General features: G+C 35.3%; 1 protein-coding gene across 2 annotated transcripts; it reads right to left on the bottom strand.

Annotated features, from left to right (window-relative positions):
* Positions 1-1883: 1883 nt before the first annotated feature.
* Positions 1884-16340, bottom strand: LOC142337015 (cationic amino acid transporter 4-like). 2 transcript variants are annotated; one of them, XM_075386048.1, is made up of 3 exons: positions 16098-16340; positions 5837-6426; positions 1884-3300 (listed from the first exon to the last, which is right to left on the bottom strand). In XM_075386048.1, exons 2-3 carry the CDS (start codon positions 6345-6347, stop codon positions 2093-2095), a joined length of 1719 nt encoding a protein of 572 aa, XP_075242163.1. In that variant the 5' UTR covers positions 6348-6426; positions 16098-16340; the 3' UTR covers positions 1884-2092. The 2 variants fall into 2 exon arrangements, with proteins under 2 accessions (XP_075242163.1, XP_075242153.1); XM_075386038.1 differs by lacking the exon at positions 16098-16340 and having other exon boundaries at positions 5837-6626.
* Positions 16341-17113: the final 773 nt, after the last annotated feature.

Here is a 17113-nt window from a genome sequence, read left to right as displayed (position 1 = left end):
GGCAATTATGACAGATTTGGGTGATTTTTCCAAAAAAATAATTAGGTTATGCAACATGCCTTTTTGAAGGACCAATATTAACGGATTCCGGGAATCCTGCAACTTTGTGAAAATCTTGTTTCTTCATTCTGATCGGTCTCCAATTCTTATCTTTTCTGGGGCACTATTTATCTGTAAATACAATGAGAACCCAAAACAAAAGTTGAAAATATTTCATGACGAGGGTGACATTGAAACCCGCCAAGTTGTTCAGAAACCAAATGCTGAAAAAACAACTCGGGTTCTTTCACCAAAATATCAAACTGTTACACCGCAATTTAGCCGGCAAAACTTGGAACCACAAACATACCAGATAAATTTTGAAAAAATTGCTCTCAAAAGAACAATAGGTTATCATTTTACCACAAAGTAGTGTGAGTGGCAATAAATTCCCTAAGCTGCATCATTTGACCTTCGGAGAACTTATGAATAACATATTATTTTTACTGAGGAAAGCAATGAATTTGTTTTTGGTATTTATGAGCAACTTGACTAAATATGAATTGAAATGATCAAAATAATGCTTACCAATAATTGAACAGACGTAAAACTCAGGAACTTCGAGGTGACACTTCTTTCGAGGCAAAAGCTGTTTGTCTTAAAACATTTCAGAAAAAATTATTCTGCAAATAATTATTCAAGTCGAAAACACAAGATTCTGTATGGTTCTGTATAATCTCGCAAGACAGATAAAATCTTGTAGGATCTTGCGAGACAAAATTAATTTTGTAAGATTCATGCAAAAATCGTGCAAGGTTAACTTGGTGCACGTAGCGTATAAAATGTTAAAACCAGTTAAACCGAAGGAAAAAGTTTGCAGAAGTAACTCATTTCAGAAAATAGATTTCAACTGTCAGTTAATTGATAATTTTTTAGTTTTCATTTCTTTTTGAGAGGTTGCATCAGCACTAATTTTTTACTCAGTTTAAAGAAGGCATTGTTCGTAATAGGATCTAAGCATAAGAGTTGAAAAAGTTTTGAAAAAGAACTGAAATTTGTTGACAAATTTGTCAACAATAGTGTGCCTATGCTAGTTTTCTCCTCCTAAATTTATATTTAGTTATTAAAAAAAGTCTTTGTAAAGTACTCTTTTACTAGACTGGGGAAAACCCACTTTAGACTGGGTAAATAAACCACGTTACCTCACCTTTTGTGTTAGTTGTTTAATTGTTCAATATAAAACTTTCTTTCCAAGAACAAAAGAACCCAAACATAACCGACTAACGTCAGGCGAATTCAGTAGCTAGGCACTCAGAGTTGGCTTCGTCGGTAGCTAGGCACAGTTTAGTGAGGCTAGCGTTAGCTTAATTGAAGGGGCGTGAGGTGAGCGCAGCGGGAGGGAGTGCACCGCCGGGAGGCTGATGGGGGTTGGGGGCAACAGTGGGGGGAGGGAGGAGGGTCAGCGGTTCGAGGGGGTCTTTTGCTGCACGGGACCCTTCCAGCCTGAACGATGTGCTTGGGTAGGGATTGGGGGATGAAGTAGGGGGCTGATGTGGGGAGGGGGCTGCAGAGGGGTCAACTTCTAAGAACCGACCTTCACACCATAATTATAAGTCTCCAAAACAGTTTGTGAATAGCATACTTGGATAACAGTGAGCTGAAAGGCTCTAGGAGAACGTACTGCTCGGTGTGCGCTACCTGTTTATCCCTGTTTTTGAGGACAAAAGTCAAATGGGTCAGACGAAACATCGGTCAAGCCAAAAATTGCATAAAAAAGACCAACAGGACTAACATAATATAATTGCAACAAGCTTCGTTTGAGAGCAATTCATCATGTTAACTGATTTTCCAATTCTGCGTTCCCTGCTGTAATTTGCTATAGGTACCTTAATTTTCGAAGATAGCGATTTGCAAATTTCAAATAAGCATAATATAATCTAAAGCTCTAAATGACAAAAATATAATATATAGCCATTCATGCATTTTCCCATATAGCAAGCGCATCATTTTTAACGACCAATTCTAATTCAATACTTCTATGTACAATTATGGTAATCAGTAAGAGCAGTTAAATCTAGCAGAGTAGGTGACCTGTCGATTATATTGACATACATTATTGATATGATGTCTTCTTTCCACTGGAGTCGGTGTCATGATCTTTCGTCGATATAATCCCTTCTTTATCCCCATTCTCGCTATCATCACCCGCAAGCCGACTGTTTCGAATTCCATACCCAAAATAAATCATAAAACCCAGAGCCATCCAGATTATGAACCGCATCCACGTTTCCAGTTTCAGTTGCGTCATCAGATAAATATTGACAAACACTGATACTCCAGGTAGGAAAGGAACTAATGGAACCCTACATGCAGATTTGACGTAATCCTTGTTATCTGTCGATATCCATGACAAATAGCACAGTAAATAAATCATACAGCAACAGAAAATCCATATGAATATCAAGCACGTATAATAAACACTATCATTGTTAGTAAGCTGCGCAAAGTTAATACAAAGGCTTGTAAAAAGCGCTATTATGACAAAAATCATAAGCACAAAAAGTTGACGCAGTTGTAATCGTCGCTGACCTTCTAAAGGCACTGTTTCTGATACAGGAAAACTTTTCCCTGTAATCAAGTCAGTGGAGTGGTACCTAAGCATGATAACTGCCAGAGCAATCAACAGGTAAGCTAACAGGGTTCCAATCGAAAGAAACTCGGCCAATTGGCGAAGTTCAAGAAAGAATGCAAATAGACACATTTTGATAGTTCCCAAAATAGTGGCTACTACTGGAACCCGCGTATCCGAGCTGATTTTGGATAAAGACTGGAAGATAATACCGTCCGAGGCCATTGCGTATAGCGCACGTGGCATTGTTATCATGCAACCCAAAAGCGTGCAAGACATTGCAGCAATTGCACCGGCGCTTGCAATGTTTTTGGCCCATGTCCATCCATTGTAATCAAGTGCAGAAGCAAATGCCGAATCATTGCTTATAAGCTGAAAGGGAACCATCAATGTCAGAGCAACCGAAACCGAACAGTAGAGAAATGTTACGAAGAAAACTACAAATGCCAAAGCAAAAGGCACTGAGAATTCAGGAGTTAATGCCTCTTCACTGGCTATTGTTATGACGTCATACCCGACGAACGCATAGTAAGCTTGTGCTGCCCCCTCGAATATGGAAGAGGCTCCGTTGGGAAGGAAATGTGCCCAGTTGGCACTGTCGGCTAGTATCATTCCACAGACGATAACAAACAGGGCAACTGAGATGTTGAGCAGTGTTAGAAAGTTGTTCACTATAACCGATTGTTTAATACCTGAAACACAGTGTCTATAACAGAGCCGGTAGATTGTCGGATAATAGTAGCAAAATAGATTGTTGAAGCTTGTTTTGACAACAGAAAATAAATAAGCAAGAAAAAAGAAGAGAGTACGTCAGAGTAAAAAAATTAAGATAGCGCTCTATGTTAGTTGCACTCTATTCACATTCAGTTACAGATGTGATCATACAATAAAGAAAGTTCGAGAGTAAGTCACGTATGACCAAAAAACACCATTTACGCTTTTGACATAAAGACTGAGAAAGGGAGTCAGAAATGACTTCACGCACACAAATTCAGTTGAAAACGGTAAATCATTCCAAAATGATTTGTTTAGAAGTCAAATGGTGGCCAGAATCATTGATGTAGACAAATTAAAGCATGGCCTGATGAATTCTGGAAACGACTCAAGAAGGAAACTTGCCATAGTAACTGACTCAACGTACATCCACACGCAAATTAGCATACCAAGATCAGCACATGAGTTCAGAGCAATACCTTCAGAGCAGAAATGTCCAATGTTGGCAAGTTTTTATTTATTATCTATTTTCCGTTTGTCTGCCGTACTAAGTTTTTTGATGTTAATATAAAAAAGATCAGTTTTTTTTTGTAATTGTAGCTGATTTCTGATTTTTTTTTAAATAGTGATTAAATAACTGAAAGAAATTGAAAGTTGTGGCCCAGACTGTTAATTATGGCGCGGATTCCAGAAGTGGGAAATATAGTGCCAAAAAACTTAAATCCATCATTTTTTAACTGCGAATCAGAACAAACTTTCTCCAATTTTTGCACAAAGCTACACCAGAAAAAAGAAATTCCTATCAGAATTTTAATCAGGTATCAGATTACGGATTGAACCAAATGGACACATAAGAGACGACAAATGTAACAATATCTGTTTAAAAGATTTTAACTCAAGGCATTTTATATCAACAATATGTAAAAACTGACCCAATGCTAAGCGATTAATATTCATTTACAAAAGAGGTTGCTGAAAATTACAACCATTACAACCTTGTCCAAAACTACAAAATTAAGTCAGCTAGACAAAAACTGGCGAACGTTTGCAAACCAAGATTATTTTGCTAGAAATTTGATTCCTGGGTTGTAGCCTAGATAAATTCTTGTGCCCTCGTCCAGCTTACTGCGTGCATATTATTTGTACCCGCTGAAAACAGTGCCATTTTTTACATAATCATTGACTATATGATGAAACTTCCTCTGTAAAAGGGGGAGGCAAAACGTACCGACCGAACAAATGGATCCAAATTTTGTCTATGGTTGCAAAAACATCCGAACAATAGGATTTGCGCCCACGACCTCCAGAGTTCTAATACTTATAGCTTTCGCAGCTAAGTCCCTGTCTCAATCTACAATTGCTTTTATTTTAGCGTTAAACTTTACTTAGGAGTGAGCGCAATTGAGATCATTCAAAATTGATGGAGAAGCGTCAAAAGTAAGAGAATGTTCTAGAGAAAAAGCGCAAATTTTGCATAAAAAAGACACACACGTGTACAATAATTGCTTCAAACTTCGTTCCAGATCAATTAAACATCTATTTTGTGGCCAATTGCTCTCAACCGACTGGCGAGCTGTTGGAGTCGTCAGTACCTGGCTTTGGCTTAGGCAGGCTAGCTTTAGCTCTACTGAGATGGTGGGTTGAATGAAACGGGAAGAGATGGAGCCGTGGGATTGTTTTGCGCGGGTAGGTGTCAAGCGGAAGGGTTACGGGCGGATTTTGGCAGAAGGGATGCAGTTGGGGGGTGAAGTGGAAGATGTGATGGGAGGTAGAAGTAAAGTTGTGAGTGATTGGGTCAAATTACCCCCTTTACACAATGCGTTAATTTATGTCTCCTCAACAGTTTCTATAAAACTAGTTAGGCTCTAAGAGAACTGCTCAGCAACTTCGTGACCTCCAGGTTTTCCCGGTTTATCTCGTTTTTGAGAAAAAATTCAAATGCCCCGACGAGAAAACGATCCGAGACAAATGCATGCCTCATAGCGATAGAACGCAATATGCGAAAGCACCCGATCAACATCAAATTTTTAAGTACCATCTTTAACTTGGAGCATTTTCATAACTTGTAACAATTATTGGAAGCTGCGATCCAAAATTTGACCTCAGCAGTGTCAACTGCCATACATGTCTAAAGAGAACAAGAATGGAAACTGAAAACTCAGTGGCAAGCAGTTATTCCGTCTCTTATCCATAATGAATAGATGCTAGGTAATGAGCGTGCGCACATTGTTCATACACCCTACCTATCAAAAATTTTGGCAAAGTCGGCAAAATTTGGTTATGTGATAATAAAACAATTCAGCTAATAAAAATCCAAATGGCCTTGAAAAATTAAAAACATGCTAGATTCATCAAATTTTTTTTTCAATTTGAGGGAGACTTTCTTGTGCAGTAACCAGAAATTAGTTTAATTTTTGGCCTAGATTTGATGTTTTTACGTCATAAAATGTTGAATGCTAATTTAGCTTTGCGTTCTCTATAGCACTGTAAAAACAGAGTAAACATTGGACTTACCCAAACAAACCACAAAAGCCAAGACAATGATAAGAATAGGAGCGTATGGATCGAAGTGATGACTGGAGAGAGCTGAGGGGGTTGCTCTTAATAAAAAATTGTTGGATATTGCGTTGATGTAACCAACAAGACCCCTGGTCACAGCAGCTGCACCGATTATATGTTCCAGAAGTAAATTCCACCCAATTACAAACGCCATAAACTCCCCAACAGTGAGATAAGTATAAATGTAAGCCGAACCCGCTTTGGGAACCCGGCAGCCAAATTCGGCATAGCACCAAGCCGACATAGCACTCGCAATTGCAGCAACAAGAAACGAGAGGAAAAGAGCGGGACCTGTAACTTCATGAGCAATTTCTCCAGCAAGAACGTACATTCCACTTCCCACCGTTCCGCCGATTCCGATCAAAATAAGATCGAAAGTTGTGAGACATCGGTTTAACTCGGTGGCCATCGCATCGTCGTCCAGTGTCCGGCGCCTCGTCAATTTCCTCAGCAATGTAGACGACATTATTGGAGAATAGTTGTTCAGTTGATTGTTCACGATGTTGCGAAATTTCTGTACATGTTTGAGTCTGTTCAAATACAGCCTGTAAAGAATAGCCACTTTCTTAAGTTACTCAGAAAGTCAAAAGTCACCTAACAAATGGCCATAAGAGTAAATTTAATTCTACAAGTATGAACAAGACATGTCTCTTAAATTAGAATTATGGCTTAGTTTTGACGTTAGCATTATAACTTTTGAGATCTGTTTTTGAGCATTAGACTTATTCAATACAGTTTGCCATTGGTTTTTAGTTTGAGCGCATGAAACTGGTTTGTTTACTTTAACCATATGCGTGTAAAACGCGAAAAATATCTTTTCTTACTGTATGCATGTTTTATAGCAGAGGCTAGTATTCAATAAAAAAAATTGTATATCTTTGCTGTCTTTTTAAGAAAAAAGATTGATCACACGATTGATAAAGTGACCTTTGTTGGAGAATTACAGTAGTCAATGCTCTACGTCTTAAGCAGCGTTGTAAAATTTATATCATTTGTTCATTTATATGACGTTTGTATTATTATTATTACATTGTAAATGTTTTCAGTAGACTACTGCTTTTCGAAGCATCGAGTTTTTCAATGAATCGAACTCATTGATAACGGGCGAGTGCTGAGACTATTAGTCTAATGTAGCTAATTTAACAGCTCATGATTCTTATTGATTTTAGTACTAGATTGATCTATTTTGTTGGCTAGTTGAGTTACTGGATAGATGTTATTGGACAGTATTAGACACGTTTGCTCGCATTAATTTTGCTTTTATTAAATTCTGCTCTGTAAATTTAGTTAGTTTGGATACAATAAGATACGTATCTTTTTAACAATCGCTTCCACTATTGTAAAAAGGGAGGCAACTCGAATTAATAAAATTGAGCTATGGATTGACCAGTCGCAAAGTGTTCACAGTGCTTGAGCCAATACAAGGAGGATCGGTAGTGTGAATATAATGTTCCAGCCAATCAAAAAAATGAAAAATTCAACAGAAAAATTTATCCTGATTCAGACATCCCCAGTCAGTACCAAAAGGTTATCTTGCAAGATCCTGCAAGATGAATGGTTATCTTGCAAGATCCTGCAAGATGAATGGTTATCTTGCAAGATTCTTGCAAAAAACCAAAGACCTCAAATAATGAGTAAATAAATTAATGAGATCAACCATGTATGTCTAAAACGTCGCTGAATTGACTTTTTGTCGAAATTGATGTGCATTTGAAAGCCAAAAACTACACACTAATTAAAGTTAAGGAAAACTACCTGATAACGTATTTGAAAAAGTGTTTCTACAAAATACTTCAATGACCAATACAACGGTTCATTCTGTTAAAACCAAGTGTGAATGTAATGTTAAGCATTCAAAAAAAGGTAACAAAAATGCATCCGGCGGCTTCCAGCTTTTGATAAATATTCTTTTATTACACTTTTTGTTTAAAAAAAAACAATTTTCTGTGAATCAATTCTTTTTAAATGATTATTGGGTAGCAAGTAACACATAAACTGAATTTCAACAGTCAATTGAGAGTGACAAAATATATAGTTCTCGCAAAATTGACAACCATACCTTTCGTGTTGCGATAACATAACGTTTTTCATTGATAAATTATTTACATGCCCAAAATCGCAAATGGTCATATTTCTCGACCTTCCAATCCTTGCTAAACTCATCCTATAGCAGAATGGCGCTTCTACTGAAGTATACATATAGTTTAAAGAGGAAAATTGAGGTCAAAAATTTTTTCGCCTTAATTTGATTTTTCTCTCGGGCCTAAACGCAAAATTTCAAAAAGAGTTTACCGTCGATAACGTATTTGAAATATTAATTTCCCCAAAAACAGTTCAGTGATTGTTTCAATGGTTAATTATGTTCAGAACAAGTGTGAATGATTTGGTAAGCACAAAAAAAGTCGTACAAAAGCATCCACAGCTCATGATCTGTATTGTTTTTTTACACTTTTTTTTCTGTAATTAACGATTTTCTGTGAGTCCATTCTTTATAAATGATTATTAGGTAGCAAGTACCGCACAAACTGAATTTCAACAATTAATTGAGAATGAAAAAACATCTAGTTCCCGCAAAAATGTCAACCATACCTGTGTCAACCATGTAAGTCTGTGTGTGTGGTGCGCTTGTGTGTGTGTGTGGTGTGCTTGTGCATGTGGTGTGCGTGTGTGTGCACATGTGTGGTGTGTGTGTGCGTACTAAAAATTTCTCATTGTTGTAGCCAGGACTTCAACCCATCGTCAAGCCGTCTTCAATCCATAGGCAACCCCTTGGCAGCCCATGGTCAGCCCATTGGTAACCCATCGACAGCCCATTGCCAACCCGTCTTCAACCCATCGGCAACCCATTGGCATCCCATGATCGGCCCATTGGTAACCCATCGACAGCCCATTGGCAACCCATCGACAGCCCATTGGCAACCCGTCGTCAACCCATCGGCAACCCTTTGGCAACCCATGGTCTGCCCATTGGCAACCCATTGGCAACCCATCTTCTTTCAAACCAAGAAAACAGAAAATCACGAATTTGATAGAAAAAATCAAGAATACTGAAAAAAGGAAATGAAAAAAAGAAGGTTGAAGAACACTTTTTCTGATGCTATATTTTAATAATTTTCTGTTGTTTTTTTATTAAATTAATTTTGTCGATGCGCAGAATTTGTGTACATTCAAATACTTCAACTTTTTAAAACTTTTCAGTCTAAGACTAGGTCTCTAGGATGTAGGAGGTTTTTTGCGCTAAAAATGGTTATCTTGCAAGATTGTGCAAGTCAAATGGTTATCTTGCAGGATTTGTGCAAGACAAATGGTTATCTTGCAAGACGAATGGTTATCTTGCAAGATCTTGCAAGAAAATCTTGCAAGACGATGCATCGTCTTGCAAGGTTTGCAAGAATCTTGCAAGATCTCGCAAGATAACCGTTCGGTTTTGGCTGGGAATTCAACACGGTTCTTAACCTGTAAAAAAGAATAAAAAAGAAGCGCTGATTATCATAAGTCAGAAAAACTGCAGCAAAATTATTTTGAAGAAAGTGTTTAGCTAGATTTGAAAAGCACTGGAACAAAATTCATAGGTAAACATCTATAGTAAGTAAAAGGTAGTGATAGTTAGAAAAAACTTAGTCCTCCCAAACAAAAGGAAAAAATGAAATTTGTCTTCAATTTTGCCCGTTCTCCAAAATGGACAGAAATGAAGACAGGTTTCGTCCATTTCGTCCATTTTGCTAAATATTGTCCATTTTGCCCATTTTGTTTATTTTGCCAAAATACGTAACAATTCTTGACAATAGTACTGTTCATTTTGTTTTTAAGGACAAGAAGGTATTATTTAATATTTTGATTTTATTTTTTATGGCTGCAATTTTGGGCTAAAAATTTCAAAATTCAGACTCTTTCATCAAAATTGCCCGAAAAAAGATTATTTGTCCACTTTGGCGAAATTTGTCGGAACTACCATCCAAAAGCAACCAACACAATCTTTGCAAGCTACAATGAAGCCAGTTTTACCTCCATTTCCATTGAGAGTATTCTGGAATTACAATTTTGCCGTTTTTTGCTAACTTCACTCTATGAATATCGATAACGCAGCATTTATTTTTGATCTCTTAACTAACAAATTATCTAGATCTATAACGTTCGAAACGGTTGTGTTTTTTATGGACTAACAACAATAGCAAAATTGATTTTGGTCCAATATTGGAGAAATACAAGCGAAAAAAAATCGGATTGTAATCAGTCGGTTTTTTTCTTTAAAAAAAACATTTTGAATGTTTTTTATTTTAAGAACAATTATTAAAGCTCAGTGTTAAGATTTTAGATTGTCTAATTTGTGAATAAATAGTGGCATCCGACCATTTTTAGTTGTTTGAAAAATCCTGGATCATTACAGATCTCATTAGTTTTATGTGGAGAATTATATGAGCTTATATTCCACTTTGAGTAGTTAGCTGATAGTTTTCATGATTTCGAAAACAATTGTTTTCAAAAACAAAAAAAACACTTTTTAATTTCCAATTTTTGTTCTTTTTGTCTATTTGTTACCTAGTCTCGTTAAATACAGGCTGCATACAAAATTTTTGTTGTTGAGTGGAGGTGTAAGTTTGCAAAATCTAATGTTTTAAAAGAATTCGTTATGAAATTAATGGCTTTGCTAAAAAGTAAATAATTTTTTTGTTGTCTGCGTTTGACGTTCTTTTTGTAGACGTTAGACATATTCTAAGTTATTAAAGGTCTCATACGGTTGTTTTGGATGAGTGCAAGCACCTGTTTGATGATTCAATTTTGTAGCTAATGGCTTTCATGACTTTGAGAAAATTTGTTTTCGAAAAGTACAAAAGTATTACTTAATTTTGCGCTTTTTCTCTCTTTCTATGACTGCTTGTTACCTAGTCTCATTAAAAGAGGTCTAACACCACATTGTTGGCGTTTGGGGACGGCTCAAATAAATGTATCGGCAGCGGTTGTTTGCAAGCTTTAATTGAATTTTTGTTTGTTCTCACTATATGTCGTTCTTTTTGTAAACGCAAAAAAATGAATAATTAAATTTCATAGTGCCCTCCTATGGAGACGTTTGTGATCATAAACACGCTGGATATTTTCAATTACTATCTACGGTTTTTGTTACCTTGCAAGTAACCGTTTTTTAAAATATAACCCAATTTTTTAACGTTGCTGTTTTTTGTTCTTCTTTGTCTAATTGTTACCGAGCCTTATTATTGTGTGGTCCCATTTATTTTCTAGTGATATACAAGTTATTTCGTTTAGTTTCAGTTTTATTTGACGCTATTTTGACCTTGTTCGTATTTTTTTTAATTAAAAATGGACATAAATTTTTGGATGTAATTAATGTTTGTAGTTATTGTTATTTCATCTTGTTGTTCGTCTTGACTTGTTTTTTTCTTAATAATGGCTGATCTGATTAATATAATGCGGCATATTTTACTCCACTGAAATGTTTCCATTGGAGGCGATCTTTTTGTTCATACACTCTTTTTGAAAAATGCTTAAATTTTGGGGGGTTTTGTATCTGTTCCTCATTTGATAGACATTTATGCTAAAAATGCAGAGGAGCGGGCTCGGAATTTTATGTGCGAACACATTACCGCACCTCTTTGTTGGTATACAAAAATGGACACAAATGAATCTTATGTGAGTAGATCAAAAAGTATAAGGGGCAAAGAACCTCTGAGTCATTGAGGATTGCATTTTGAATATCGCTAATAACCCGGGGCAACTAACTGCTATGATTAATTAATTTTTTGAATGATTTAAAAAATTGCAAGATTTTGATGCCTTTTATTTTAATTTTTAATTTTCAATCCCTGAAACTTTTGCCACTATTGATTTTTTCTTCGTTTTTATGCCGCCTAAAATAACGCCGCAAATTCTCTTGAGCAGATAGCGACAGAAAATTTTCAAATATGTTTTCAAATTGTTCAAACGTTTTGAATTTCCTTCACATTAATCTTTTTGCTTGTTTTTACTAGATATTTCAATAACCGGAAGGATTCCATTAAACTTTTATTCTTATCGACTGTTTATATCGGAAAGTTCATAAATTAGGTCTTTTGGTTGAAAATAGCTTTAAATTGTTTATTAATGAAAGCTCAACAAAAATTGATAATATTCTAAATCAAATTTACCGAGTATTTAAAAATTCGCGCAATTATATGCGTTTTTAACTGTCTGAATATATTTAAAAATAGAAATTTGCGATAAACAATACATTTGACGTTCTTAATTTTTCCTCAATTTTTAAATATCATTTCTAGAAATTACACAATATGGTTCACCTCATATAAGCTGATTTTGCTACTTAACATAAATAAAGCAGTGGTACCTCAATTTTTAGATCTTTAATTGTATTAGTACTACTTGTCTCTGTTAAAACAATCCTACAAATTTCAAATTGTGAATCTGCTACAAAACAACCACAATTTCTGCTTAATCAATTTGAAAAAACTCAAAAAATCTTACCCTTTTACAGAAGGCCTATACCTGAACACAACTTAATAATTAAAATATTCGAAGGGGCGAGTGAATCAGGTTATTAATCGACAAGAGGCAGTTATTAGGCTCAATTAAATTTACGGTCAATAATGTAACGAGGCAATAGATTTAACAAAGTAAACATACCTTTTTGGATAATTTTGATCTTGTCGTTTTGAAATAGTTGACCTTTTAAGCTAGTGAATTAAGTTGCGTTGAATGTGAAGATGACGTATTTTTTATTAGACGTAAGAAACATAAAATTGTCTTTGGCTGGAAATCCCAAACAAGCAAGTAGCGGAAAACAGAAACACCGTTTCTAGCAGAAAAACAAATTTCATTGAAACGGCAATCTGCTCTTGGCGAATTGAATTCATTTGATGTTCTTTATCCTCATAGATATCGAGACGTGAAATCAAACAAGTGTCAACAAGGTACTCATTACTTTTGCCTTTGCATGTTCTCTGTAAATTAAGGACTGAAGTGTCCGCTGTCGTCCAAATAATAAAAAATATGCAGCTGAAACCAAAATCATTAACCTATTTTCTTGGTTGGTGTTTCATATTCAAGTTATCAGCATCATTTTGTGCGCATAGATTTTGATCGCTTTACTCAAAATTTAATGTTCGACACAAAATGGCAGAATGAAGAAAGCGTACATATAGCAGAAAGCGCAGTTGTCATCACGTAATTTTAGCTGTTACTTATGGAACAAAATGCGGGAGATTGATTTGAAAAAAGATTGTCTTGAGCTTATAGGCCTTCATGTTAGTCATTTCTATCAACTTTTTACGAAAGATTACAACCTAACGTTGAGGCTCGGCGTTGGCGCATATTGTTTCAATTCCACTCATCCTTATTTTGGACTTAGTTATCTACCAAATTAGGAAGAGATAGCAATCTTTCAAAAGCTCTCACTTTGTTCAAAAATACTTGAGGTATGAGTTAGAAAAGTTTTCAACACGAATCACTGAATGAATTAGAAAACGACGCATTAGACGAATAAGGGAACCTGCAAAAATAAGGGAACCTGGACTACGAGACAAGAATAACAACCAAATAACGACAACAAACAAAGTATTGCTCTTTATTAGCTGAAACTTTTTTATAAGTTAATAGAGATAAGATAGCAAAGGTCAAAAGAGGCCGCGCTGAAGTCAATCGGATCTGTCATTAGTGAGACTAAGCTTGAATCGGGTCACTTTGGTCTCATTTGAACCATTAGTGGCCATCTGTTTAAAATGACAAAAGGACTACAAATTTTGACCAGTATCAAAACGAAAACGACTCTAATTAAAACGCACATCATCCGAGCCATAAAACCATAAGTCAAAGCATAGGAAAAGATGCAAACTCAACGTTTGTTTAATTGAAAAATTAATCAAATCTTCCACTAAGGAGACCAAATTATGGGATAACAAAAAGAAGAACAAAGAGTAATGTTCAAAAGAAGTTTATATTCTTCAGAAAGATTTGAAATTAAGTAAAAAACATTGATTATTCGTTGAAATAGTCAAATATGTTCATTTGCAGCTATATAGAAGGCCATTGAAACAATCTTTCGACCAAAGATTATTTGGTCAAAAGATTGACCAAAGATTGTTTGGTCGAAAGATTCATTTGCAGGCCATTGAAACAATCTTTTGACCAAAAAAGAAGAGCAATCTTTCTGTGATTTAAAACTTAAATAAAACGACAAATACTGGCAAAACTGGACATATCGGTTAAATTTGCTAGAAAACAGAGTGGTAACCGTTAAAGCCATGATCTATGCAATAAAACAAAAATAAGTTCAAATTCTCAATCTGTTAAAGAACACGGGATCTGTCAATTATGTGATAAAGTCACAGGGCTACAAAAGACCTCAAAACTGGGCAATTATTCAAAATTAGTAGTTTTTTCGAAACCTTGTATTATCAATACCATAAAAAACTGGACAAAAGATAAAACCGCAATGAAAAAAAAACCGGTTAGTTTTGCTTCGGCTTGCTTTGCGTTTAGCGTTTCATAAGAAGCAAAAAAATAGAAAAGTTGTACTCTCCCTGTATTATACAACAGGTTATAATTACAATTGGTACACAAATTATCTGAAGAAATTATTGCACAAAAGCTTTGTAGAATCAAAAGCATTTTCCATCAATTTTGCAGACAAATTCTTGCGGATAAAATAACTGTTCAACATACAATATAAAACAAAACAGACAACAGTACATTCAGAAAGTGCAATTGATAAGAAAATCACAAAAATTAATTTTCAATTATTTGGCTTGTTTAGCTTTTCCTTGCGTCAGATGTCATTGATTGTTGCACTGATAGAACCATAAGACCTGCATTTTGTTTACTCCTGCTGCTACTAATAAATGACGTCACTGACATGACTGCTATATGACGAAAATGAACGGATGTGAATCCTTTGACATTTGGAAACATATGTATAGGTTTAATCTGACTTTAATCAAGACCGCGTAGCTGTTCGAGATGTTGACTATCGGTTTCGAAGTCAGGTGTGCTGAGTCACGTAATCTTGCTTAAAACAGACATTTTACAATTTCGAAAATGCTGAGAGTTCTTAAATCTGTTTACGTATATAGGAACTTCTTTATGAACTTCCCTCACTGCAGACTTCGGACATTTTGAAAGATGCACGTGGAACCGAGACAACCCTGCTTAGACTCTAATGGCCAGATAACTCAAGGCTAAGGTAGTTTTATACGACAATAAAAACACCTCCACATCAATTTATTGTACATTTTATTAAACCCTGCTTGCTTCAACGAATTGCCTCTTCCTTTCATGTTTTGCTCAAAAGTCTGTGTGCTATTTGTTCCAAATGTAATTAAACTCTACATTTTGTGATTTCCATTTGTAACGATCGTTTAAATTCTCCTCAAACCGAAATGATTACCCGGGTCGAGGTTTGGCGGTGAGTTTTTTTAAGAAATGCGGTGAAATGCGGTGGAAAAAAATTTTCTTCGCGTATTTCTTACATTTTTTAAGGTGAATGCAGTGAATCGTGGCGAATTAATTATTTTCACTATGTTCTCAGTATTCTTAAAAAAACAGGATCTTCCCTACACGGGTTCCAACCTCTCACCTTCTGCATACCTTCAATTGCTTATTCCACTGCGCCAACTGTCACTTAATTCTTTGATATTTTCTGTGAATCTAAATCAGATTGAGTAAACTTTGGTGAATTTTTGTAAGACATGCGGTGAATTTTGTATGAAATGCGCTGAATTACGGTTAAATATTTATTGTCACCGCAATTCACCGCAATCACCGCGTTTCTTACATAAATTCACCGCATTTACCGCATTTCTTACAAAAATTTACCCAAAAACCTTGACCCGGGTAACCAACTTGAAGCAAGACCCATTAATGATATATAGTTATGAAACTGAATGGCTCGCAAACGATTTCACACTGCGTACAATTTGGTGCAGATTAAACCAGGCAAGATTTATAAAACTCTTGTTGCTATCATGCAAAAGAAAACAGTCAACAACTTGGAAGAAACACTATAAGACCTATTATATTTTACTATTGAAAATCATCTTTTAGGCAACGAAAATTGCTCACGTAAGGCCTACAGGTCTCTTTATGTTTTTTTAATGAAAAGTTAAAGCATTTGCATGTGAAGCAGAAAGGGGGCTATGCTCTCAAACCAGAAAAATTACTAATGAAAAATTTAGTTTTCTTTTTATATAATTAACATTAAGCGTTTACTTACGGTGATCAAAAACTCCACGAGTATCTAATTTCCAGAAACGGTTCGTTATATGATTTTTGTTATAAAATGGTTCAGATATTTAACGTATTCAATAACAATTTGATAATAAGCAGCATGTTAGTTCTGCGCTCAATAAGTCCTTATGTTCAATTCACATTTGAAATAGCAGTGGTGACAAAATACTTCAATGTACGGTAGGGAATAAACAAAACTTAGCAACAGATGGATAGAACACTTAGGAAAATATTTCAACCAGCACTAATAGCTTTTTAATACCGTTATTGCTGAACTGAACCAGAATAATGTTACACTTTATAATCTCTACTTAGCTGAATTTATTCCAAATTGAAATCCGCTCTCATTTCATGATAATAAGGTTTTATAGTTTTGACAAAACTTTGACTACCCTGAAAAAAGGACAAATATTTGGTCTCGATAGTCGGCAAAACTCAACGTTGGCTGAAGAAATTATGATCATGAAGATCATCGAGAAATTTTGTTTAAGAGCAAACTATGAAAATGGACAAAAAGGACTATGAGTATCCTTTCAGTTTGAGGAGCCCATTCAACGTCACTCATCATCAGTCCAATTTAGACTAACTATAGGCGACAACAATAAATAAATCCAACAACAATATTAACAATAATTAGTTAATGGATGCCGTTGATGTGTAGTTTTTGAAAAAGAAAATATTTTCAAATTCGTAATTTGTGAACAATAATGATTAAGAAAAAAATACAGCGGTCAAGCCGAAAAGCGTTTTTATAAATTACTGGAAAGTGGACAGTTTGAAAGTTTTTATCAAAGTAAAAAAAACAGACTATTCAGCAAAAGCTTCAAAAAGGAGTGAGCAATTTTTGCTACCTAGGCAAAAATGATGACCAATTTTGGAAGAGCAAACTATCAGCATCTATATTTTTGTCTTTATTATCGAAAAACTTTATTGTTAAAACTTTATGAGAAACGGCGAACAAGAATATGTTTTTCAGCTCCAACTTTAATCGACGAGTGTTTA

This window comes from Convolutriloba macropyga, chromosome 1 (genome assembly GCF_964194025.1).
Source record: "Convolutriloba macropyga chromosome 1, txConMacr16.3, whole genome shotgun sequence".
In the NCBI taxonomy this organism is placed as follows: domain Eukaryota; kingdom Metazoa; phylum Xenacoelomorpha; order Acoela; family Convolutidae; genus Convolutriloba; species Convolutriloba macropyga.
Note: the sequence above shows the minus strand (reverse complement) of the source record. Positions and strands in the feature narration are given on the sequence as shown.

What these genes read in the sequence shown, in the direction of transcription:
- LOC142337015 (XM_075386048.1), bottom strand. Translation starts at nt 6,347, where the DNA reads ATGTCGTCTACATTGCTGAGGAAATTGACGAGGCGCCGGACACTGGAC. An exon ending in GGCTTTTGTGGTTTGTTTGG is followed by an intron (nt 3,301 to 5,836) that starts GTAAGTCCAATG and finishes ACTGTGTTTCAG; the next exon opens with GTATTAAACAATCGGTTATA.